Genomic DNA, 26,326 nt, shown 5'->3' on the forward strand with positions numbered 1-26,326 from the left:
CTCCCTTTTCGTGCCAAACCTCCCAAAACTTCTGGAGTCTGGCCCCAACTGATGTCTGAAGGACTTGTTCTTCATTGTTTATTACTGGGCTTCGAACCTCTCTTGGGAGGAGCTCTTTTTCCTCTGAAGGTCGGGCGAGAAAAAGTCTTGCCTCGAAAGGGCTGATTAGCCTGTCTTGACTCTTTAGGTGTCTTCCTAACAACTTTGGGGGGCAAATATTTCCTTACCGAAGACGTCAAGAGATCCTGGGTCGCTTTCTGAGTCAGAGATAGCGATATATCCTTGATTAGATCTGAAGGAAACAGCTGATCTGAGTTGGGAAAAAACCAACTCTGATTTCTGAGCGTTAGAAACGCCCTTTGCAGCAAAAGAGCACAGGAGGGACCTTTTCTTCCATACTTCTGCAGCAAAAAGCGATGCCAACTCATTCGCCCCATCTCTCAGGGCTTTGTCCATCCAGGACATAATACTGCTTGGAAGCTGAGATGTAGATGATTCCTTATCTTCCAAGGTTCGAGCCAGAGCCCCCAAGGACCAGTCCAGAAAATTAAACACCTCAAATGTTCGGAAAATGCCTTTCAAGAGATGATCCAACTCTGAAGACGTCCACCAAATTTTGGCCGCATTCAGAGCATGTTTGCGGGAACTGTCTACAATGTTGGAAAAGTCCCCCTGGGAGGAGGCAGGTACTCCCAGGCCAAGACTTTCCCCCGTTGCATACCAGATTCCTTACTTCGAGGCTAATTTGGCTGGAGGGAAGGCGAAAGAAGTCTTACCCGCTTCCCTCTTTTCCTTCAACCACGTATTAATCCTTTGAAGAGCTTTCTTTGCTGTAATAGATAGCTTCATTTTCAAAAACGATGACTTCTTAAGCGTTTTGTTCTTCGAGAACTGAGAAAGGGGGGGACAACGGAGCTGAGGGTTGAAACTCCCCTTCAAAGATTGACAGGAGGCAATCAGTTAACTTTTTATAATCTGAAGAAGGTGCTTCGCCACCTCTCTTCTTCAGACGCTAAGTCTTCCATCTCCTCTTCTGCTGAAGACACATCTTGTAATCCAAAGTCTTGTAGATGAAAATCTTCTTGAACACATCGGGAGGAAGACGGGTAAACGTCCTGCCGCCTGCGTCCTGCGTCCCTCGCTTGAGCTACGTCCATCGTACGTGAATCCGATTTGTTATTGCGTCCTGCGTCCTGCATGACGGAGCGCTCGTCCGTCTTAGCCGGCACCGTGCGTCCTACTCGAGAAACCGAAGTGCGAGGAGGAGGAGGCAAACTCTCATGATGTGTCCTCTTGGAGGACTTGACGGGGAGAGACGTGTCCTTACGTCTTGAAGAAGGCTGCTCCGTTGCTTCCCACGACTTAACTAGGTCGGCTAACTTCCCTTGCATCTCTCTAAGAAAGTCCTTAGTTTCTGTTTCCTGACGGGATGCATGCGAAGGCGGGGATCGAAGGTGAGAAGCACTGATATGACGAGAAGCAAAGACTTGAGGTCTGCGAGACGGAGAAGACACAGGAGAGCGTACCCAGGACGCAGGAGGAGAGCCCTTATCAGGCGAACTGCCGGCCATAGAACGTCTTGCGTCCTCCCTTGAACGAAATGTTCTCCTCCTTTTGACCGGAACAACGTCCTCCTCCTCAATGAATGAGAAAATCTCGGGGCTACTCCACCTGTTTTGCGCGTAACCGAGTTCATCCTGAGATGACGTAGGTCTGTGCGTCCTCTTAAGGGGACGCGATTCCTCCGCATAGCGTCGATACCTGCCTGACGCAGAGCTATTGGTAGAAGAAAAACACTTCCCAGTGTCGCCTTTTCTATGGCGCACTGCTGCAGCCTGGGACGCAACAGGACTGCCTGAAGGGACGACTGATCGTATGGGGACCCCTCTCGCCTCCCTTCGACTGTTGACATGCCTTCTCCCTTGGGTCTGGGAGCTTGGCAGCGGTCTAGGTCTAGGAGCACGAGACGATCAGCCCCCCCTCCACTACACTGTCACAATCAAAAGCACCCACTTTGTCCGTAAGACGCTGAATCTGATCGCCCATTGATGCAAGGGCGGCAAACACTTTAACATAATTTGGATCCTCAGAAACAGCAGCAGGCACAGGAGAAACCCGAGGTGAAGGTTCTACAACTTCTACTTGGGAAGGAGGTGGAGAAATAACTGAAGCATTCAAGGCCTTACTAGAAGAGCCTGACCTCTCACTCCGAGACACTGATCTCCTCACTCTATCTTTCTCCAATCTCTCCACATATTTAGTGAGTCTTCCACTCTTTCTCATTAAAACTTTCACACTCATTACACCTATTATCCCAAGTACACACACCCTCTCTACACTTCTTACACACTGTGTGAGGGTCTACCAAGGCTTTCGGTATTCTCACCTTACACCTTTCTTTCACACACACTTTAAAGACAATACCAGAATCAGACATTGTAAGAAAATCCAAAAGCGATTGCCAATCCAACTTTTCAATACGATACCAAAAGAATACATCCAAGTACAGCGAAAAGTCAGCTAACGAGCTCAAAATTCAAGCAGGGAACCCTCAACGATGTTGACGGTTCGGCTGGCAGAGAAAATCTGACGAAAGTGGGAATGGTTCCGAGCGCCAGCGCCACGGGAACGGGGTGGCGATCACCTGAACTACCAGTGATCTAACGGTTGCCGCGAGTTTTGAAAATTCTGCCAGTGCAACAGAGGATATAGCTATATATATATACCTGCCAGGTAAGTGTCATACATGAAATATATTTTTGCTCATCCCTCATGCAAGGGAGATATCAAAAGAGAATACATACTAGTAAATTAAAGCTGCAGGTTATAGCCGAGGCTGAATAAAACAAATAACGGCCAGGCGAAAGTGATGTTTGGAACTGGAGAAACCACATCTAATGCTTATACAATGAAGTAATATGTGCACGTTTTCAACCAGACTTCATTAATTTACGAGAAAATATATCTCCAAATTATCTCTTCTTACAACCAATGGCAATGAAGATATTCCTAAAAATACTCAATCAGCAGAATTTCAAAATATATAAAATGCAAATTGGTTTACATTACAATGTTTATATTCTGTAATACAGTAACAATATGATAACAGTAATAGTAATGCTGTAATTGGATATAACAAGCAAAACAACCTTTATTTAAGTCATCATTATAATATGGTTGATCTGCAAATAACTTCACCAAAAAACATTTTGGCTTTGTAATTTAGAAGTCGTATTATACAACAGATATGAGATAAATTCATGAAAATTTACAATGATTTTTTACCTCGTCTTATCCGAACGTCGTCTTATACGTAAACAGAAATATACTTTAATATCAAAATATAAGAAAATGAACTTTTGATGGATATGTAATTCTTAAAGCGCCATAATTTTAAAAATTGCATGGTACACTGAATACACTAAGCTTACTTTTCTAAAAGTCAAAGGCCTTACATGTTGATGTAAAATGGTGTCACCATTATCTTATTGTTTCCTGTAGATACAATATCTGCATGAGGCAATTATACTAGTAATTACTGAGTAGTAACTGTGACCACTGCATCATAAAACAGTTTATACACATACCATTATAGTGTAAATATGCAATACATTCCAGACCTATCGAGATAAATATGAATTCTTAATTTTTTAAAATAAAATAAACCATACTAGAATCTCTTAAATTACTTTATTAACATAATTAATATATACAATAGATAGCAATCATTTAATAAAATGTGCACATGCAAAGAAAAGATACTTGTACAACAGCTTTGTTCCCTCCCTGTATATTTACATTACAGCACTTCACTTTATAGTAAAATAGAAAGACAGTACATCAACAACCTTTATCCAGATTAGCATTAGGTAGACATACAATTTGTATTTTATCTATACAACCTATATGACTACAGACTAATCTAACTAAAAATTCCAGTGAAACATGGCAGTCTATAATGCCTGATTAACTTTCAACAGAACTTGGTAGCCAACAATTACTACCACTGTCTAATATGTTCTACAGTGCATATGACTGATTATGTGAATGAGAATAAACTCTTTATGGGAGCTTTTATTCCATTTTCTAGAGGCAATATACCTCCACTTTGTAAACCTTGATCATTACAGACAACGAAATGGCACCACTACTTTGCATACATGTTTAACATTGTTGATACACCTGAACAATTAAGGCATCAATTTGGCTGCTATCTGTAGTCACATACTGTGCATTATGCTGCAAGATAATGAAACAAATTTTGGTTGCAAAATATGAAATGAAATTGTCCCTAAAAATTGGGATAAGCTCCTACTATCATTATTTCTTCCAAGAAACACGTTAATAAATTCAATGAACAATTGCAAAAAAAATTCTTTTGTCAAAAAGTATCTTTAACTATAACTTCCACAAAAGTTTCACAGCATTGATAATTCCAACATCTGTATATATGAAATAACAAAGTCCTCCAAGTGTCAAGAAGGACAACCCATATACTGCACCAACTGCCAACTTGGGGATGACCTTGCCAAACACACTTGGCCTCACATAATCCACAACAATGGCTTCAATTCCCCTGAAAGAGAAATCATACTTAACAACAGCCTTAAGCAGAAATTAAAAATTTATGGAAATGCAAAAATCCTCTCTAAAAATGCTTATAATTGACAAATATTTTCTACACCTTAAACTATAATGTTTATAACTGACTATTTTAATTTTCACTGCTTAATTTGATAGTTCAACTGAAAATTAAAATCTAATTATCATATTAAAACCATTTATTATCATTTCAGACAAAAATGCATTCACAACCATCAACCCAAACCTCCCAAAGTAACCTTACATTACAGTTCTACTCTCCTACTACTGTTACTCTTAAGTAGGTTATACACACCCCTAAAAACCATTTAACTGTCTATTTTAACTGTTCATCACCAAACTTGACAGTTCAAACAAAAACTCATATCATTCAGATGTATGCTTTCTTTGGCCTATGGCATCGTTCTATAATGCATTGGGCGTACATTTTACGCATATTATTGATATTTTCCTGGGTTTGTAAATTATATTTACTGTAAAAGTATGTATTTCAGGATACGTGCAGTCCTGGTTATCGGTGGGGGTTCTGTTCGGACAGCTTAGGGTAAAAAATCGAATGGACTTCTGGTGGCCACCTCACCCGTTCTTCGGCCACCTTCCAGAAAAAATACTTTTAACACGTCCTGTAACCCAGAATAGACATTGGTGAATAGTCACAAGCCAGCGTCTGTCAAAGCAGCACCTACAGGCCTCTACTTTCCTCTCGAAGTAAATTTTTCCTCCCAAGTCACAAATTAAGGTCATAATTTCCTATTAAATAGAGGTTAATGAAAGTCTAGCCACGTGCAATACTAACTTACCCCCAATGACACTTTCAAATTTTTACTTAAAACACCCTACATATAGGATATAAACATCACCTCGATGTTTGCAAAGTCACTATGTCAAACTTCCCATTTCCTGTGCTAAATCCGCAAACCATTTGTACCCATAGATGCTAAATAATTATTTAAATAAACATTAGTATAATGTTATGAATTGCATAAATCTATTACATGATAATAATTCAAAAATATTAACTGTTGAAAAAGTAACTAGATTCCTGACACACATTTCAACAGTTTGCTGTAAACCTTAGCTAGTGTATTTTTTGAATTTTCCCAATTTTCAAAATATTAATATAAGTAGGTAGCTATATCAAATACATAATATAAGGTGTTTCAAGTAATTATTTTCGGAATTAGGACCTTTATTTAAGTCCTGTATTATGACGTCCTGACATCTTGACTGTCAAGTCGCACAGTGGTCCAGGACCACGAATTCGTAGCCAAAAATCAATTTCCACTGATTGCAGAATTAATTATGTTTTTTTGGTATTTCATTTTCAAGTGATGTTAAATGCAACAAGAGGGGACGAAGTTGCAAGTTAAGTGGGTCATAAACTGATGGAAAAATATTGAGGTATAATATTTATGAGCTTCATATTTTTTAATATGTGAAGAATTTTACCTCAAGTTAGTAGGAATACCTTTAATGACATAACTACAATACATGCAGATTTTGAAAGGTATTCCCACTGTATCCTCCAATGTATTTGCCATGTGGGCAATATTTAATACATAAACTTTCATAATCAGCAAAAATTTCTTGTGACCAGCTGCGACCGCGAGGATTACAACGTAAGAAAAATTCATTTATCACCCAAAGTCCTTTCCTTACTTGAAGCATCACCTATTTTCATGAGTGATCCCACTACTGAATAGTCTGGAAATGCTGGTCAGGAAAGTGACAGTGATGAAAGTAGTATAGGACACTAAAGCACAAGTTTTTATTTCTTTTAATATACTTGTTAATTCCTGTCATAGTCAAAATAATATCATGCTCTTGTATTTCTTTATTTATTTTTTTCATGACTTGTTATTGTATATATATTTTTAATATTTTTTTATAATAATATAAAAATCCCTTTCTTATGACTAGTGTTATCATTTTCGTGATTTAAGAAGGTCCAATAGTACATAAAAAAAAACTTTATGTAATGTTAGAATAAACTTTTTCTTTGTTTAATTCTGCCTTTTATTAACTGGGTTTCAAGTTGGGATTGTTTTCACCTTAGAGTTTTGTCCAAAATTTAGCAATTCTGAACCACTGTGTGTCGTACCAATTTTAGATGAATTGTCATACTCAACTTTCCTGCAGAAAATGATGTCTTAAATATGTACACAATGCATATCTGAGAAGTTTACCAGTTATCCATGCAGATTGTTATCAACTATTCATGTAATTGTTATAATTCTAATGCTCACACATAATATCTTTATTATTTACATTTTGGATATGTGTGACGCAATCACCTCCGCCCTCTGGGCCACTTGTCTGTTTTCACACCATAAGAAATTAATGCAGGATTAAATGAAGATTTTGAATACTTAGAATGGAAATTTATGAATTTTCAATACTAATGATATCTTGTTCCAATTATAATTTAACCTTTATCATGCATTTTATTTCACATTTGTTGCTGTTGCCAATTGGTAAGTGTTTACCCTCCAAACTGGGTAGTATAAGACTTACACAAAACAGTGGAAATAAGTGAAATTTGCGTATCTATTTGTAGTATATATACATAAATATTAAGAGCAATTTTATCATTATTGCATTACTATGGCAACTAGAATTCATGGAAACAGTTTGTGAAGGTGTCCACTAAATTGGCCACGAAGTTTGCCATTCTTAGTATGCAAACATTAAAGGTTACATTTATTTCAAGCATACAATAAAAAAATAAAAATAAAAATATAGACTTAAATCAACGAAAAGTGCTAGCAAAATAATACAAAGTTTTTGTCATGATCAATTCATTAATCCGACGTCTGCTCGCCAATGTCCTTGGCAACCAGATGTACAATAAAAGCTAAAAAATTGTTTCTACTATGGCTTTGCTGCAAACAAACTCACGTATTTCAAGTGGAATTTGGAGTGAATTAAGAAAAAACTTGTATTATTACAATCATAAACACACTGCTGTGATGGCAGTAAGGATAAAAACCACTGATTACAAGGTAAAAATGCATTTCCGTTGAAAACATGACTTCGGGATTATGACTTCTCATATTTTAACTAAAATGGGGAACACAGTGTTGTTTTATTGTGCTGATTACAACTACAATCTTGAGTAATATATATGCAAATGTTGTTCAAATGAGTGCTGGGAAGGACGTGGCGGCCATAAAAGTGATTGAGGGTAGAGATTAGAATAGAAGCTATATTGGATTTAAAAACTGCCTTGAAAACATATTTTATGACGACTTCACATGTTTATTTCAGTTTGTATGGCACTTTCATATATCTCATTTTGATGACTAAACCTCAATCTTTTGAATGGTATGCTTAAAGATGTAATTGTATTGTTGTTTCATCAGTTAAATACAGTGGAAAAAAGTGGTCTTTTTGAGTGAAATGGTCATCACAATTTGGTTGTTTACCCAAATAAGCAAAAATCGCCAATAACCGAAAATTGGCATTTATGGCACTTATGGTGCTGATAACCGGAAATCACCACATTCTGGTGCCAAAAAATCCCATTTTTGGCACTAGACAAGCCCCATAACCGGATCGCCAATAACTAAATCCGTTGACAACTAGGTGGGTGGTTTAGAACAATGGGACAATCTCCAAAGAGGTTGGAATGTCATGTTAGTATTTCCATGATTACGTACAAATACATTTGTTAAAAAATATATATATATACATATGTATATATATTTATACTACAGCAAGTTCTTGGTTTACATCATTTTGTGGTTAGTCCTCATCATCTCCAATAAATTTATTAAAAGATTCTAGTGCCACCATTCTCATAGCAAAACATTTTTCTGTGACAACGTAACGTAATATCTCTCTCTCTCTCTCTCTCTCTCTCTCTCTCTCTCTCTCTCTCTCTCATATATCAGTACTGTCCTGTACATATCATTTTAATGAAAATATCAATTACACTATCATAAACTGTAAATATCATTTTAATGAAAATATCAAATAAAGCATCATAAAAGTGAAAAAAAAAAACATGAAAATAACAAATGCAGGAATTTCACGATAGATGCCAGAGGTATACTGTTGCCATAGTTTGCTTTGTCTCTTCTCTTGTACCGCATTCCATTACAAGTTTAGTTTACTATATTATCACACATTATAACAGTGCACAAAAGAATATTTTATCAATCACTGTAAAATTATTTATAAAATAATATGTAGGCAACACTCGACATTCTACTCTCTTCCCAGCCAGTTTAAGTGCCTGTGAACTCTCATCCCCAGCTGTTCTCTCTCTCTCTCTCTCTCTCTCTCTCTCTGTGATATACGTGGAAGATTGATTTTTTTTATAAATGTACTGTTTTTGTTTTGTAAAGTTATATCTTTATAGATAAACGTGATGTTACTTTTGTCATTTTTTTTATACTATAATTCTATAAATTACATAAAAGTTTTGCGCCATTAAAACTGACTGGAAAAATTAAAATAATTAGCATATATTTCAGATACTGTAAAGCATGCTCTATCATCCAAAATCACTTTGCAGTAATATAATTTCAAATACAGCTTCCATTATCCTTAAAATAGAAAGAGTGGGAGAATGTACTTAAGTTCATTCTGGGGTGGGCCCAAATTGAGCTTAAGTTTACGATTTGTATTGAAGATTTATTGAATTTGTATTACTGTAAACATTGTATAGATACTTTGCTCTCTCTCTCTCTCTCTCTCTCTCTCTCTCTCTCTCTCTCTCTCTCTCTGGAGTTACAAGGATTAGGATTCCTCAAAGACTTGTTAGTCCATCTGAGGAGACATCGTGTGCTCACTTGGAGTTACAAGGATTAGGATGTCTCAAAGACTTGTTAGTCCATCCTAAGAGGAGACATCGTGTGCTTACATATCTGTAGGAGCAGGTTTTACTGTGCATTCACAGTGTCCTAATGATTGAGAGAGAGAGAGAGAGAGAGAGAGAGAGAGAGAGAGAGAGAGAGAGAGAGAGAGAGAGAGAGAGAGAGAGAGAGAGATTCATGGAATCAGACATTAAAAATTTGTCAACCTAATGAAAATCTACATTTGTATTCAGTCCCAAGTTATCGGAAATCTGGTTTTATGGCCCTTTTCTATCAGCAAAAATCAATTATTTAATTTTCAGTGGCAAAATGCACAATTTCCAGCTATATCAGCGCTTTTAAATCCCTAACAGAGGTGCCATTAACCAGTTATCAGCGCCAATAATACAGGCAGTCCCCGGGTTATGACGGGGCTTCCGTTCTTGAAACGCGTTGTAAGCCGAAAATCGTCGTAAGCTGGAACATCATCAAAAATACTAAGAAAACCTTACTTTTAATGCATTGGGTGCCTTGAAAACTATGTAAAATGCATTCTTAGTGCATTTTTCATTAAAAAAACCATTCAAATATTGATTACTTTGCATTTTTGGTGTCATATTTCATCTGCCAGATGTAGGCGTCGTAACCCTGGAAATAATTTCTGATGAATATAATTGAAAAGTGCCTTAACCTCGGAAAGTCGTAAGCCGAACCCAACGTAACCCGGGGGACTGCCTGTAACTGATTTTCACATCATCAAGACAGGGGACTGCCTGGTTATCAGCGATCCAGTTTTATGGGGCCTGCCTGGCAATGACGATAACTGAATCTTTGGTAGAGATAACTGGGGGTCAGGGATTTTTTTTGCATTATTTCAGTTATCAGCAATTTTTGGTTATTGTTGCACTGTTGGGAACAGAAACCCCCCATCCGGGGACTGACTCTGTATACATATATACAAGCAGTCCACAGTCATCAGCGAAGGTTCATCCAGTTAATGGCAATTCTGTTAGTTAATGTCTCGGCACCATTACTCTCTTACTGGTGCCGGTAACGTGAAATCGATGAAATATGACCAAAAACAAGTGATTTTCAGCGCCAGGCAAGCGCCATCAAACCGGATCGCTGATAAATGAGTCTGCCTATAACCAGGGACTGCCTGTACAGGCAGACCCCAGTTACCAGCAAGGTTCTGTTCCTGGGGGCTTGACGGTAACTCAAATTCAAGTCTATGGGCACCGCAATCCACCTAGGGTAAAAAATATATGCCTCTGAAGCTGTTCTATGCCAAAAATATAGAATTAAATCAGCGCAAATTTAGCGATAAAGTGTCAATGTTATAAATGTTTATGCTTAAAATGTGTGAAAGTCCATCCCCAGGTAGACCATCCTGGTGGTGGCCATCATGTGGGACTTTTCTCAATTCAGGACGATGCCTAACCTCCTGCAAAGGCCCAGGAGTTCATCCCTTTGTGCCTCCAAGAGTTCTCTTGGGGAGGAAAGGAGTAACCAGTCATTCAAGTATTGCAGGAGACTGATCCCCCTCCTGTGAGCCCAGGCTGACTTGAAGGAGAACATTCTCATGGAGACCTGCGGTGCCGTCGACAACCCAAAGCAGAGAGTCCTGAACTGGAAGGTGTTGCCTTCCCACCTGATGTGGAGGTACTTCCTGCTGGAGGGGTGGACTGGGATTTGAAAATAAGCGTCCTTGAGGTCCAGGGACATCATAAAGTCCCCTTCTTTCAGGGCCGCTAGAACCGATTAAGGGGTCTCCATCTTGAAGTCTGCCTTGAGGACGAAGGTGTTGAGGACGGACAGGTCTATCGCCAGTCTCCATCCCCCCAAGGCCTTCCCCAGCAGGAAGAGGCGACTGAAGAACACTGGGGAGTGGTCTACCACTCGCTGGAGGGCCCCCTTCTCTAGCAGAGACAGATCCTCCAGTCGAACGGGCTCCCCATGACTGGGGATCCGAGGCTGGAACACCCCACTGTCGACTCCCCCGTCAGGGGAGGCTTCTCATCTAGGAAGGAGATCCAGTAACCGTCCCTGAGGACCTGCACTGTCCACAGGTCAACTCCGAGATCCTCCCAGTCCCGCCAATGGTTCGAGAGGCAACCCCACCCGTGGTGATTGGTGGGGTAGGGGGGCCCCAACACCTACTTTCTCCTGGGGAAGCGGCCAATCTTGCCCCTCCAGGAGGCTGAGGGTCTGGCTCTGAACGAGGAGGAGGGGGTGGGAGGGGCCCTGGAAGAGGGCTGAGACCCCTGTGCTCCCCATCGTCCCATAGATGAATCAAGGTTGTTGGAGGTGGAGCCAGTCCCGTGCCTCAACTGCTGTCTGGCCTTAGAAGGCTCCTGACCCCTGCGCTGAACCAGCTGCCTAAAGGAAGAGGCCCTGGCTGGCCTTCCTCCAACGTTCCAGGGCCTCCTCTACCTAAAGCTCCGGAAAGAGGGACTTGCTCGAGACCAGGGTGTTCCTCAGGGCCTTGGCTTCCCTATCCGGCAAACTCCTCGGGAGCTTCGCCAGAACGGCATCCCGCCTCCTTAGGACCCAGTTAGTCCACTGGATAAAGTTAGGTCGTGATGAACCCTATGGACTTGGCCCCCAACAAGACCGGTTCCTTGAACTGGGCCAGCCCCACCTCATCCTGGAGATCGTGCTCCATGGCAAACTTAGCCACTGCTCCGGTCTACAGATCGAGCCACGAGGCGGTGTGAATTGAGGCCCACGCCGTGGACTCCATGTCCATGGCCTTCTACCGAGAGAAGGAGACTGGGCCCTCCAGAAGCTTCTCTTCCGTGAGGCCTGGAGCAAGGGAGGTAAGGGCTCCCTACACTGACTTTGGGGCCAGGGACATGCCCTTTGGAGTGTACAATCTCCTCTGCCTTGCCCTGACTGCTGGGAGAGTTTCAGGGACCCATGGGACCTAAGAGAATTCTTGGGGCCTGCCACTACATCATATACCAGGGCCAGTGCCTGAACCGTGTATGCTGCTTGGGGAAGGGACAAAAAGGGCTTAACCTCCAATTACCCCCAAAGAGACAATCTACCACCTACGCCTTCCTGGAGTCCCTCCAAGGCACTGTCCTTCAAGCCCTGTCCCTCCAAGGCACTCCGGAGACCATTCCGGACAAAGGCCTCATCCTCATCCCCACCCAAGGAGCGCAGAGGCAATGTGGCGGGATCACAAGCTTAAAAACAAGCGGGCAAAATCCCCCCCCACATAAACTTGACCAATCCAGCTACCAAACTTACCTTCAGTCACACTTTCTTCTTTACACTACGGAATACACACAGGACAATTGATCTACCTACGCAAAGAACAAAAAAAAAACCAAACACACGTACTCACCCTACTGCAGATACTCAGGGCTATGCTGTGCTGTCCGCTGGTCAAGGCTGCTGAGACACCACCACCAACAAAGATTGAGCTGCAGGCCTGGTCGCGCGGCTCTCCAGGGGAGAGCAGCTGGACCAAGAACTGCGGCTCTGGTCCCGAGCGTCAGAGGAGCTGCTGCTGGTCCCCCTACCCTCCCAGTCCCGGCCGGTCAGGGGACCGGCAGAGACCGCTGGGAGCGGGGCCTGTCCTTACGGCGCGTCGTGCCGCTGGAACCGGCCTCTCGAGGGGACCTCTTCCTTGCCTCGGCCCGCAGCCGGTCTGGGACCTTAGCATCAACCCTGGGTACCCGCGGATCACTATGGGAGCGATCACTGGTCTGGCGGGAGTCACCTGAGCGACTCTCACCAGTCTTCCGCTCGGTGCCTCAGTCCTGGCGCCGGGCGAACTCAGAAGCCTGAGCCTTGGCTGCACAGTCACCCACGGGCGACCAAACACCCTGTACCTCTCGCGAACGAGAGGCCGAGACGGAACCTGATGTAGCGGCAGAGCCCCTAGCACCAGGTGGGGTGTTAGCCGGTACCCCTCTGGTCCCCGTCTTCTTTTTCCTTGTGGAAGGAGAGACAGGCCCCGCCCTGCTCCCAAAGGAGCGGGAGGACCAGCGGAAGATCCCCCGGTCACACCGAAGTGAGACAGGCCCTTAGAAGCTCCCGAGGGAGACTTCTTAGGGGGGGAGGAGGCAGCCTTCTTCTTCCTCAGCTGTGAAGCCTTGGAAGTCGAAGGGGAAGAGGCGGCAGCAGACACGATGAAGAAGACGATGAAGATGACAACAACACCTTCCTCTTCCTCTTCTTCATCAGCTTCCTCAGTCGTCAGGTCCTCCATCCAGGACGGAGCCGGGGCAATTGCCGAAGCAACACAGCTCGGCTGCACCTGTCCGGAAGTACCCACGACTGGAGCAGCAACACCTCGGGCAGGAACAACGTCAGAAGGGGTTGGTCCAGGTACGGCAGGAACGGCAGGTACGCCAGGAGGTGGGGCAGTGGCCAGCGACATCCTGGGTACTGGCGGCAGGTCCAGGCACGAGCTCTTGTGGCACCGGAAGTCGGGGGCTGAGGCGAGAGCGGCGAACCTGGGCGGTGGAGTCACGACCCTCCTCGGAATACCTGGAAGCGACGCCTGGACAGCAGCTGAAGGTGTTACCATGGTTGCATATTGAGTGTACACCAGGTGAGGAGGGGCGGCATACCCCCCCGGGGTTGAGACGGTGGTGGTAGTGGTGAATACCGGGCCGTGTGTTACCAGAGCAGAGCCACTCGCCAGGTGATGCAGCAGCCCCCGAACACTCGGTGTCCCCTGGAGACCCAGCGAAAACCAAACCTGGCTGAGGTCGTCACCCTCAGGGAGCAAAGGTCGGGTTAGTAGGGGTGTTCCCCCTCGCCCGGTAGGGGACAAGTCCCACCTCGAGTGAACGGAAAACCCTGAGTACAACTGAATGTCAGGGTATCTCGGCCCCTCCTCCACGCTCAACGGATCGGGCGAAGAGGAGGAGCAAGAAACCCACCCGAAGGGGAATGAGCCATACGCGGGAGTTGAGATGGAGGGAGGAAAGAAGACGACGTGTCCGAGACCAGGGGAGTAGCCGGAAAACTTTCCGCTGACTCCCTGGAAGGCTTACGTCGCTTCCTCCTCCCCTCAAATCGCGCCCACTGCTCCTCCGACCACACAAAACAAATATCACAGGGCTCAGTGCGAGAGCATTCGCGCCCCCAACACCGAGCACATAAATCATGAGGGTCAACTTCAGGAAAGGAGCGGAAGGCCCCACACTTACGGCCCTCCACACCAGGGCATCTGTGGCTGATGGGGGGGTGTGGGGAACTTTCCAGCTCACGAGAATCCATAATAAAATGAAAATACAAAAGTCACAAGTACTTACAGGACTTTCACACAAATACACTAGTAAGAGAAGGCAACCCAAAGTTTGAAGTACGAAGCATGCGACGTCTGTCACCCAGCGTGGCCGAAAGCAAAGTGGTTCTTCACCTCCCAGTCGCGCGGTGCGCTGACTGTTGGACAAGCAATTAATTACCGAACTCCCTCGTTCAAAGCTTACGACCGGTTCAAGCTGCCGCAAGTTCCATTCCTATTGTTAAAGGACCGATGGTTTGTATTACGTATCGGAACAAGTAAGGCTTTCTTAGGATTTTTAATGATGTTCCAGCTTCCGACGATTTTCGGGTTACAACGCGTCTCAAAAACGGAACCCTCGTCGTATCCTGGGGACTGCATGTACTTTGTTTACATTCAGGAAATGAAGGTAGGCTGCACTTATTATAGCCTAGAACAGACGTAAATTAAAAACAACATAACATTATTAGATTCTCAGATTATTAAAACAACATTTATATTTATTGTCATGATAATTATACAAAAGTAAGAGTTTGTCGATTAATGTGGAAACAAATGCTGCTTTGTTGACTTCGCTGCAGGAAATCCAAAAATATGGTAGGCTTAGCCTAGTCCCTCAAGTTTACACTTTTTCAATATAAAAACAACATAATAATAAAAGTTTCTCAAATAAGTAAAACAACATTTGTATTGTCTGTTGTCATGAAATCCAAAGCTTAGGCTTAGCCTAGTACCAAACTCTTGCACATTACTAAAACTAGCCCATACCACCATGTAATGTTCAGTCCCTAATTTTTGGCCATAAAATTGGTCTTACAAGAGTATGTACATTAAACAATATTAGAAGATTTTTTATGAAAAGCACAATAATAATACAATTAACAAAGTTTTCAATAGACACCCAAAGCATTCAAAGTAAGGTTTTCTTAGGATTTTTTATGATTTTCACCAATTTTTTGGCTTGCTCCGATTTTCAGCTTAAGGCACATCTCAAAAACAAAAGCCCGTCGTAAATAAGGGACAGCCTGTAGTTGTTTATCCATGAAGCCCATCTCCTAACAATGTGGGAATCAGCTATGTAATTACTTGGTAAGTTAAACAAAAATATTTTTTAAATAAAATAATGTTTTGTTTATACTTATCAAGTAATTACAGAATGGGAGCCCACCTTCCTCCCCTCTCATGGATGAAAAGGCATAAATAAAATTGAGCTTCTTTGCCGAGTTGTTTACCTATTCCCCTGATAGTGGGTGGGGTACTGACCTACACCGAAACAAAAGAATCGCTGCCGCGATTTTCAATTTTTAGCTAACTGGTACTTAGAAATACTTAGCTATCTAATTACTTGGTAAGTATAAAAAAAAAATTATTTTATCATAAAAATATCATATTTCATTACTTACGAAACGGCTAACCCTAGTGACGTCTGGGAAGTTGAGGTATCACAGTATGCAAAACCATGCCTACAAAATACCTACCATGAATTAAATTTCCCTCTGAAAAAAAAATCACTTCCATGCCATAAAAGATAACTTACCAGTGAGAATGAAGTGTCATAGAAAGTGCAAGGAAATACTCGATAGCCGGAGACGGGAATGCCACTGCTAATGGTATTGCACCCATCAAGATTCCAGACAATATACGTTCTGCTGTCCAGTGCAGTACATGGTCATGACCAGCCTGTTCTATTTCTGGGGCTGCATTCTTCTTAGCTGAGACACTAATGAATTTCGCCTGGAAAACAATAACATATAATGTTATGGATTATGAATAAAAAAAAAAAATAGGTAACCTATACACCTCATCAAACAATTTTCCCCAAAAAAATCTACATGACCTGATGAATACAGCTTTAACCATAATCTAGCCGTAATCTTTTCTAGCAGCGATTACAAACCATTATGCCTGGTTAGTCTGCATTAGCCTCACTACTGGCGGTCATTATTCATAACACATTCTTCAGCAATCACAGCCTTATGATCCAATTTGATGTTCATCTGACAACTTCCAGCAAGCAATTGATAACATGTTTAATGCAAGTGATAATACAGGCACTCCCCAATTATTGGCAGACTCAGTTAATGGCGATCCAGTTTTATGGCACTCAAAAATCAGCAATTCACGGTGCCATAACAGGCCGAGTTTCAGTTATCGGCGCCCTATGGTGCCGATAATAGTTATGACACCAGAAGATACCTAACACAGGCACCATTACCTGGTTATAGGCACCATAAATGGCCAAGTTTTGGTTAATGGCAGCTTTCACTTATCAGTTGCCCGTCGAGAACGGAAACCACCCCCTTGATAACCAGGGACTGCCTCTGCAGCTGCAGCTGCAGCTGCTGGCAAAAGAGGAGGCAGATTATCATTTCTTTAAAATCAAATCACCATTAACTCTCCCCTGTTTTACTACAAAAATTATATTTTCAAAATAAAAATCAAGTTTCATATAAACTTACCAAGTATCCACACAGCAACTCTTTGAATTTTGCAATAGTGCTTCTCAATTGTTTTATCTAGGTGACAGACCCAGCCCACTAAGGGGAACACATGAGCAACTTGGCAGCCATTAAACAATTTGTTTGTGCCCTCATGTCCATGAGAGGGGAGGTGGGTAGGCTTTAGTATAGTAATTACTTGCTAAGAATAAATGAAACTTTATTTTATTATGAAAATATAATTTTCAAATAAGTAACTTGATGAAACTATTGCAATATGAAAATATAATTTTCAAATAAGTAACTTACCAAGTAATTACACAGTGAAATCCCACATTGAATGGAGATGAGATAAGGACATAGGGTAAACAACCGCATGGACTGGCCAACTCACCGACTACCACGGCTAGGTCACCCTCCGAAAAAGTACTTATAACACGTCCTGACACCGAAGATGGTCATCAGTCACAAGTTGTTGGTGGTGAGAAAAGGAGCTCAAGACCTCTACTCTCCTTTCGAAGTAAACATTCTCTCCAAAGTTAGAAATTAAGGCCATATTTTAAGATTTAAACAGAGGGTAATGAAAAGGGTGGCCAACACAGTGCCCACAACCCCAAAACGCTTTCGAAATTTTTACTTACAACTCGAAATATTTAGAAGATTGACACCATCTCGATGTTTGCGGAGTCGCATGTCAATAAACTTCCCATTTCCTGTGCTAAATCCACACACCACTTGTACCCATAGACGCATTGGGGCACTTTCATCACAACAATCGTAACCCAGACCTCTTACTAGCACTTATTCGTACTTATTCAAGGGGACTATGGCATTCTTTGCGGTGTTTTGCGCTCTTCAATTGTTTATCAGTGTTGTCAATTGGTATGTGTATACCCTCCAAACTGGGTATAAGACTTACACAAAGCCGGGGAAATAAGTGAAATTAGCGTATCTATTTGTAGTATATATACAATTACAACAATTTTATCATTAACCCCTTCAGCACTGGGACGTACACATGTACGTCTTTTACGGTACAGTAATAAAAGACCGGGACGTACGCGTGTACGTCTTTCATCCCTCCTCGAAAAGCAAAGCGTTTTCTTTAGCTTGGATGGTTTCCAGACACAGTGTTGTGTACGAGAGAGGTGCTGAAGCTCCACCCACAATTCATTCTAACCAATGAGCGTCCGATGGACGTCGTGACGTCATTTTCATATGGGATATTAGGAGGGGTACTGGCCAACATATACCAGTGCGCCTCAGGCTATTATCTGAGAAGGATGATTACGATTTTGTCCGTAAACCATGTAGATTGAATTCCAAATCTTTTTCCCCTTTTGATTGCAGTTATTTTATGTTTTTTTTTTTTTCAGTATCATGTCAGATGATAGTGTTTCAGAGTCAGGGTCTGAGTACCTGCCAAATCTATCAGATGATGATTATAGTGATAATTTTTTAGAGGTTGACAGTGACAACGAGTGTTTGGAAGACATTGAACCTCTTGTCGATGAAGGCTGGCAGTTCATAACTGATCCATCTTGTGACTTGCGCCCAGACCCACCCCCCCTGATTCACGGAGGGTGGCAATGGGATTCCTGCTTATACACCAGATTTCATCTGCTTACGTGATGCATTTTTTTTCCTTTTTTGTGGTGATGTAATTGACAAATTGTGTGAATGGATGAATGCTCGGGCAGAGTAGTACTTTCATTCAACAGGAAAGCGTAAGGTGAAAGGACTTCTATGGAGGCCTGTTACTTGTGATGAGATGTGTTTTTTATAGCTTGCAGATGATAAGGGGTGGGGGTGAATAAACTGCCCCATATGTATATACGTATTGGTCACGAGATGCTGTTGCTTTTTTTATCATTATTATTATTATTATTACTATTATTACTGTTTTATTATTATTATTATTATTACCAGCTGCCTAAACATTCATTGATGTATATGCTGTTTCTGTATGAAACCTAGGAATAACTGTTTCAGTAAGAAAACTAGTACTGCTATTACCACTACTACTATTTTACTACTACTTTACTACTTTTTCTGCTACTTTATTTCTATTACTTTACTGCTATTTCTACTACTTTATAACAGTTCCTACTTCTGCAATTACTTTTTCTACTAAATATTCCTATTTTTTCCGATATTCTTACTATATTTTTTGTAATTTTTTGACAATGGGGTAAAAAATATTCATTGATATCCATACACACAATGTTTTCACATAAGAATATGAAGGAAAAATATGAATAACATAAAATTTAGTGGGAGCAAGTAATGATTGATACTCGCGGTCGACAGGGGGTCTCATGCGGTATGCAAGCATTAGCAGCAATGTAGCAGGCCAGTGGCGAAGGGGTTAATGCATTACTATGACAACTAGAACTCATGGAAACAGTTTGTAAATGTATGAGCGTATGTGTGACGCTCCACTAGATCGGCAACGATGAGTCATTTTACCTCGCGTCGTCAGCTCGTAAGCATGCATCCGAAATATTTGTAATTTTGGGGGGTTAATTAGCTTGCAAAAAAGGGATAACGGACATGAATTAAATAAACATTTTGAAGTAAAGTTAAACTAAATAATTAGTAAAGTAAACAATTAAGGGAACACAGTGGTCCCCCCGTATTCGTGGGGGATGCGTACCAGACCCCCCCCCCGTGAATAGTTAGAACCCGCGAATGTTTGGAACCCCTATAGAAATGCTAAGAACAGCCTATTTTGTTAGTTAAAACTCAAGAAAAACCCACTAAAAAATTTCATACATGGTTTTTTTAATAGTTTCATCACAAAAAGTCATTTTATGATGAAATTCATAAAATAAACCAGGAATTTGTGGATATTTTCCATAGAAAAATGCCGCGAATGTGTGAATTTTCCGCGAATAATGCAGGGAAACGTTCCCGAGAGAAATCCGCGAATGTGTGAGTCCGCGAATCTGGAGAACGCGAATACGGGGGGTCCACTGTAAAGCTTTGCACCTCATGAACAATGTCGTCGTCTGCTGCTCGTAACTGTGTTTGTGGAGTGAGCTCTTAGGAACCAGGAACAGCAACGTGGTTCAAGTGCAATTTGGAGTGGATTAAGACCAAAATGTGTACGTATAATTATAATTAAATAAGCACTGTGGAGTTTCAGTTGTGATGGCAGTAAGGATAAAACCACCCATTACAAGGTAAAAATGAATTCAGTTCAAACCATGACCCAGGGAATAAAGTTTCATACTTTCACTAATATAGGCAACAAAATGTTTTATTGTGCTGATTACAACTGCAATCTTGAGTAAGATCAATAAACGTTACATGTATACGCTAACATTGTTCAAATGAGTGCTGGGAAGGCTGGGAAAGATGGTGGATTGTCCGTGGTTAGACAGGCCAGCCACACGATTGCCGCCATATTGAATTTCAAAACTGCCTTGAAAACATATTTTACAAAGAGCGTCACATGCTCATTTTAGTTCGTATGGGGATTTCATATATCACATTATGTTGACAAAACTTCAATCTTTTGAATGGTATGCTTAAAGTTGTAATTGTATTCTTGTTTCACCAATTAAATATCGAATGAATAAGGCCTAGCCAGCGTGATGACGATGGATCGTCCATGATTGTTTACCCTAATCTACTCCAAAACATTAAAGCATGATAATGACTTTAAAATAGAAGAATCTGCCAGCACTGACTGAAATCCTTGTTGTTTCCTTAACTGGTAAGAGAGCCACTAGCAGGTGAATACTGCCTCTGGTTGGTGCTCATCTTAACCTGTAGTGGCATGGATGGCTGTTGAATCATTGGGCACCTCTGTCTTAGTGGGAGTTTTGCAGCAAAGGATATGACCAATGCCTGACAAAGCATTAATAAGTGCCCTTGGCCTGGACTGGATGCAGTACCAACATAAAAAACAAACAATGATAAAAAACCACAACCTATCCACTAAGACTGGGGAATATTCCAGCGCTGAATCCTATGGAGAGCGCTGTGCAGGAAGCCTCCCATTTACCTCGCCCCTCCCGGCGTAGCTTGAGTAAGAGAGGGAATGGGGGAGGAAGACTGGACGCTCTCGCTCGCATTGTTAGCGGAACTAGCAGCTGGAGAAGCGAGTCACGGGCAGCCACCAACCTGTGGTGATGGCCGCTCCGAGTCTAGGAAAGCATCGGCTGGAGAAAACACTTTCCCGAGACCGTCGTCTGGGTGGGGCTGAGCATGCACCTGACAGGAGAGAGCCGATACCGTCCTTCGATGCGTCCCAGTCCTCGTCGAGGACGAAACTCCTCAAGAGGACTGAAGGGGAAGCCCACACCTGTCTCTGCGTGCACAGTCCAGCAGGAGCATCACGTGAACAACAGTGACGGCCACTCTGCGAGTCTAGAAAAGCATCATCGTCATCGCCAGCCAGCCCCCCCAACCCCAAGATCTCCTCTAATCACTTAAGCGTACGACCTGTTTGGTCCTAAGACCAAACCGGGCACACAGTCTCTCTTGGCTGGACCGAGAGAAGTGCACTCCTCACGATACCCCCTGGTTGCCTCGCTCCTCCTGGTGTATCCCACTGAGGAGGTTGAAGGGACAGGTGAGGTAGATCCGACGCTCCCGCTCTGTCTACCAACAGAACCAGTGAACGGAGTGAGCTGCAGGCAATCACCAACCCGCCGTGCGACCAGTTTGCAGGTCTGGACTAGCAATTTCCCTGCGGCAAGCATTGGACCAACAAAGGTAATGTCAGTGTCTTGCGTCAGGGGAGCTGCTACCAGCCATGCGGACCGTCCGATCATGCTGGTGTGATAGACGGTAGGATGACTGGTAGCGTCCAACAATGCCGTGAGACCGAGCACTGTCCTCACGACATGTCACAGTCCCAGAAGCAGCCGAAGCTGTTCCCGGGGACCTGGGGGACCTCCTCCCAGTCTCACCTCGTGTACGGTCAGATGGGATCGTCACTTCTACCCTGAGTACCGGGCAATCGCTACGCTAGCGATCACCGGTCTGGCGAGAGTCACCTGGGCAACTCTTACCATCCTTCTGCCACATGCCTGGTTCTTGGGGGTGAGCCTACTCAGAGGCCTGGACCTTGGCTGTACAGTCACCAGTAGGTGACCGTACAATCGATGATGCTCGCTGGAAAGTGACCGAAATGGTTCCTGGTCTAAAGGTGGAACCTCTAGAGCCAGGAGCAGAGGTACCAGCAGTGGCTGGTACCTCTACGGTCCCCATCTTTCTCTTCCCTGGGGAAGGAGATCGGAACGGGAGGACCAGCCTCAACGACTATGGATGCAAGCGAATCCAAAGATTACATGCACTTGGGAGCTCGCGAACGAGCGCCCGACACGGAACTAGTCTTAGGGACAGAATCTCTAGGACTAGCAGCAGAAGTGTGAACCAAAGTTTGCGCTTCTACAGCTCCCGACAGGAACGAGAGAGCCAACCGCCTCCTCAGTTTGAGGAGGCAGACCCTTAGAGGTCCAGTGATGAGACTTCTTAGGGGGGGGAGACTACCTTCTCCTTCTAAAGCAAGGAGCCTTGGGAGTCGTAGGAGTGGAGACTGATAAAAATATGATGATCTTGAAGAGGAGGATGAAGACACTTGAGGAACTCTCTTCCTCTTCGATTTCTCCAATTTCTGCCAGACTTCTACCATCAGGAATAGTTAATCGTCACAGGGCAGCGGCAAAAGCTTCATCCAGTGACGTAACTCCAGGGTAGTAGTGGTAAATGAATATGATTGCCAGCAGGGGATCAGTATACACACTTGAGGATCAGTATCACAACATGCTATGAGTCACAAGTATAATTCCAAGGTTAGGATAACCAATACGAAGAACTATCCATCCAATACTGCTGTAAACACAATCACCACTGTTAGTCTGTAAAATAATGTGAGAAGAGATCTCCCAAACACCAACACCACACGCCCCCTCTTCTACCTTCGTCCAATAGCTAGTGAAAGGATGAAGGAGAAGAGTAATTACCAGGAAAAAGAAAATAAAGGACAAACCTCCGAAGTTCCCCTCGGTAATTCCCAAAGCGTAAGCATAAATTTCGGATAAATACATGTCTGGTTACACACACTCAAGGATCATTATTACTCACGTTAAATAAACGTCTCGTCCTCGCGTTAAATACAAGTCTCGTCCTCGCGTTAAATACATGTCTCGTCCTCACGTTAAAGGGCGAAAGTATGTAAATAATAAAGATGTTTGCATACCTTTGCTGCCAACCCTTAACACAAAGTACAAAGGTGTCTAAAAGGATATCACAAAAAGTGGGTTTGCATATTAACTGAATTGAATGAATTTAATATTAACCCTCTTACGCCGAAGCCCTAAAAATCAAAACCTCTCCTGTATCCCGGCGCCGGTTTGGAGTGAGGGCAGAAGCGGAAAAAATAATATTTTCAAAAAATCACAGCGCGCTTAGTTTTAAAGATTAAGAGTTCATTTTTGGCTCATTTTTTTGTCATTGCCTGAAGTTTAGTATGCAGTCATCAGAAATGAAAAATAATATCATTATCATATGTAAATAATGAGAGATATGGTAGCAAAAAAAAAAAAAAAATTCATAGATAATTGTATTCAAATCACACTGTGCAAAAAACGGTCAAAGCTAACGAGTTACTTTTTTTTCGTTGTATTGTACACTAAATTGCAATAATTTTGATATATAATACATAGTAAAACAATAAAAGCAACACCGGAAAAATATTATCACAAAATGATGTACGAATTCGTAACGCGCGGACGTAAAAAAATGTTATTTTCAAAAATTTGCCGTAATTCTAAATATTGTTCTAGAGACTTCCAATTTGTTTCAAAATTAAGACAAATGATTTATTATTACGATACTGTAAGAGTTTTAGATTAGAATTACAGATTTCGACCATTTCGGACGAGTTAAATTTGACCGAATATCGAAATTTTTATATATATTTTATTTTATATGCACATATTTCGGAGATGGGAAAAGCTACAACCTTCACTTATTTTTTATTGTATTCTTCATAAATTTGCGCACATTTTGATATATGAAACTCTATAAAACGGCTAATATGAAAAGGAGCAAATATTAGGATAATGCGATGTACGTATTTCGGAGACTTGCGGCCGCGAATCGGCGCGCGGAGTGAAGGTAAATATATTTTTCAAAAATTCACCATAAATCACAATATTGTTCTAGAGACTTCAAATTTGTTTCAAAATGAAGAAAAATGACGGAATATTACTAGGCCGTAAGAGTTTTAGCTTACAATTGCGTTTTTCAACTATTTCGGTAGAGTCAAATTTGACCGAACGTGATTTTTTTTCTATTCATCGTGATTTATATGCAAATATTTCAAAAAAAGAGAAAAGCTACAACCTTCAATCATTTTTAGTTGTATTCTACATGAAATTGCGCACATTTTCATATATAAAACTTTATGTAACAGCTAATTTTAAATGGTGCAAACATTTCGACAATCGCACAAAAAAATTCTGATTTTTTCGGAAGAGTTACCGCGCGGACGTAAGGAAAATGATATTGTTATGTTACAATAAAGTTTCATACATACTTACCTGGCAGATATATACATAGCTAAGACTCCGTCGTCCCCGACAGAAATTCAAATTTCGCGCCACTCGCTACAGGTAGGTCAGGTGATCTACCGGCCTGCCCTGGGCGGCAGGACTAGGAACCATCCCCGTTTTCTATCATATTTTCTCTCTTCCACCTGTCTCCTGCGGGGAGGCTGGGTGGGCCTTTAATTGTATATATCTGCCAGGTAAGTATGTATGAAACTTTATTGTAACATAACAATATCATTTTCATACAATCAACTTACCTGTCAGATATATACATAGCTGATTGGCACCCTTCGGTGGAGGGTAAGAGACAGCTACTATATGGAATAGACAGGTAAACAACATATGTTGTAGGTATAAATAAAACCTTGGTTCCTACCTGATAGGTGGTAGACTTCGTGGGTGTTTGCCCAGTAGTCTGCATCACCTCAAGAAACTTTAGCGAGATATATGATCTATGGCCAAGAGTTCTTGTGGGTCTGCCGATGGGGTCTTATCCGCTTACTCGGCAGAGCCTAAAAGGACTTTGTCAATGGCTGCTGATCCACTTATATGACAATACACCTTATGAAGGAGCACACAACCAATCCCGACCACCTGATCCTAACCATATGTTAGAACTAAGGATTGTTACGAGTTATCCCCGAACTCGTCACAACAACCGTAACTCAAAACCACTACGCACACATACATAATTTTCCAAAAAAAAAATTATACTCAACTAATTGGATATGACAAGAATTCTCTTACTGAACAACATAGACGGCCGCCCGTGCGAGCCAAATCCTCCATTGTTCGAAGAGACTCTCGACCATATCCAAAAAGAAGAACAGTATATACATTTAAGGATTGGTGTCGGCTCCCGTACCCAGAATCGTATCTGCCGATACGATAGGACCTAGAGAAAAACACTTCTCATACGTCACACGTACGTCTTTCAAGTAATGAGATGCAAATACTGAGTTGCATCTCCAGTATGTCGTATCAATGATGTTTTTAAGCGACATATTCTTATAAAACGAGAGAGACGTCGCAACCGCTCTTACTTCATGAGCTTTTACTCTCAGTAGTTGTAATTGTTCGTCAGGACAGACCTTATGAGCGTCCGTAATGACGTTTCTTACAAAGAACGCCAGAGCATTCTTGGACATCAGTCTTGTGGGGTCTTTTACCGCGCACCAAAGACCTTGTCTAGAGCCTCCCAACTGACGCTTTCTCTGAAGTAGAACTTCAGAGCTCTAACAGGGCATAGAGACCTCTCTGCTTCTCTGCCTACGAGACTCGACATTCCTTTGACTTCGAATGACTTAGGCCAGGGATTCGTGGGATTCTCGTTTTTCGCTAAAAACAGGGTCTTAAACGAGCAAATAGCCGAGTCTCCCTTGAATCCTACTTTATCCTGCAGAGCTTGTAATTCACTAATTCTTTTTGCCGTAGCTAAAGATAAAAGGAATAGGCATTTTCTAGTTATGTCGCTAAACGATGCCAGATGAGGAGGTTCGAATCTATCCGAAGACAGATATTTGAGGACTACGTCCAGGTTCCAGTTCGGAGGTATTGGTTCCTTAGACTTTGAAGTCTCAAAAGATCTTATGAGATCGTGGAGATCTTTGTTATTTGCCAGATCTAATCCTCTGTTCCTGAATACAGCCGAGAGCATACTTCTGTATCCCT

At 42.2% G+C, this 26,326-nt stretch overlaps 1 protein-coding gene across 1 annotated transcript in view; it reads right to left on the reverse strand.

Moving 5' to 3' along the window:
- Nucleotides 1-3,671: 3,671 nt before the first annotated feature.
- Nucleotides 3,672-26,326, reverse strand: part of LOC135196176 (succinate dehydrogenase [ubiquinone] cytochrome b small subunit, mitochondrial-like) — a 91,758-nt gene continuing 69,103 nt past the window's right edge. The window contains exons 3-4 of the mRNA XM_064222760.1: nucleotides 16,187-16,383; nucleotides 3,672-4,576 (exon numbers count right to left, since the gene is read on the reverse strand). Of these exons, the coding sequence (XP_064078830.1) occupies nucleotides 4,399-4,576; nucleotides 16,187-16,383 (375 nt within the window). The 3' untranslated portion in view covers nucleotides 3,672-4,398. The remainder of the gene's footprint in view (nucleotides 4,577-16,186; nucleotides 16,384-26,326) is intronic.

This window comes from Macrobrachium nipponense, chromosome 17 (assembly GCF_015104395.2).
Source record: "Macrobrachium nipponense isolate FS-2020 chromosome 17, ASM1510439v2, whole genome shotgun sequence".
Taxonomy (NCBI): Eukaryota; Metazoa; Arthropoda; class Malacostraca; order Decapoda; family Palaemonidae; genus Macrobrachium; species Macrobrachium nipponense.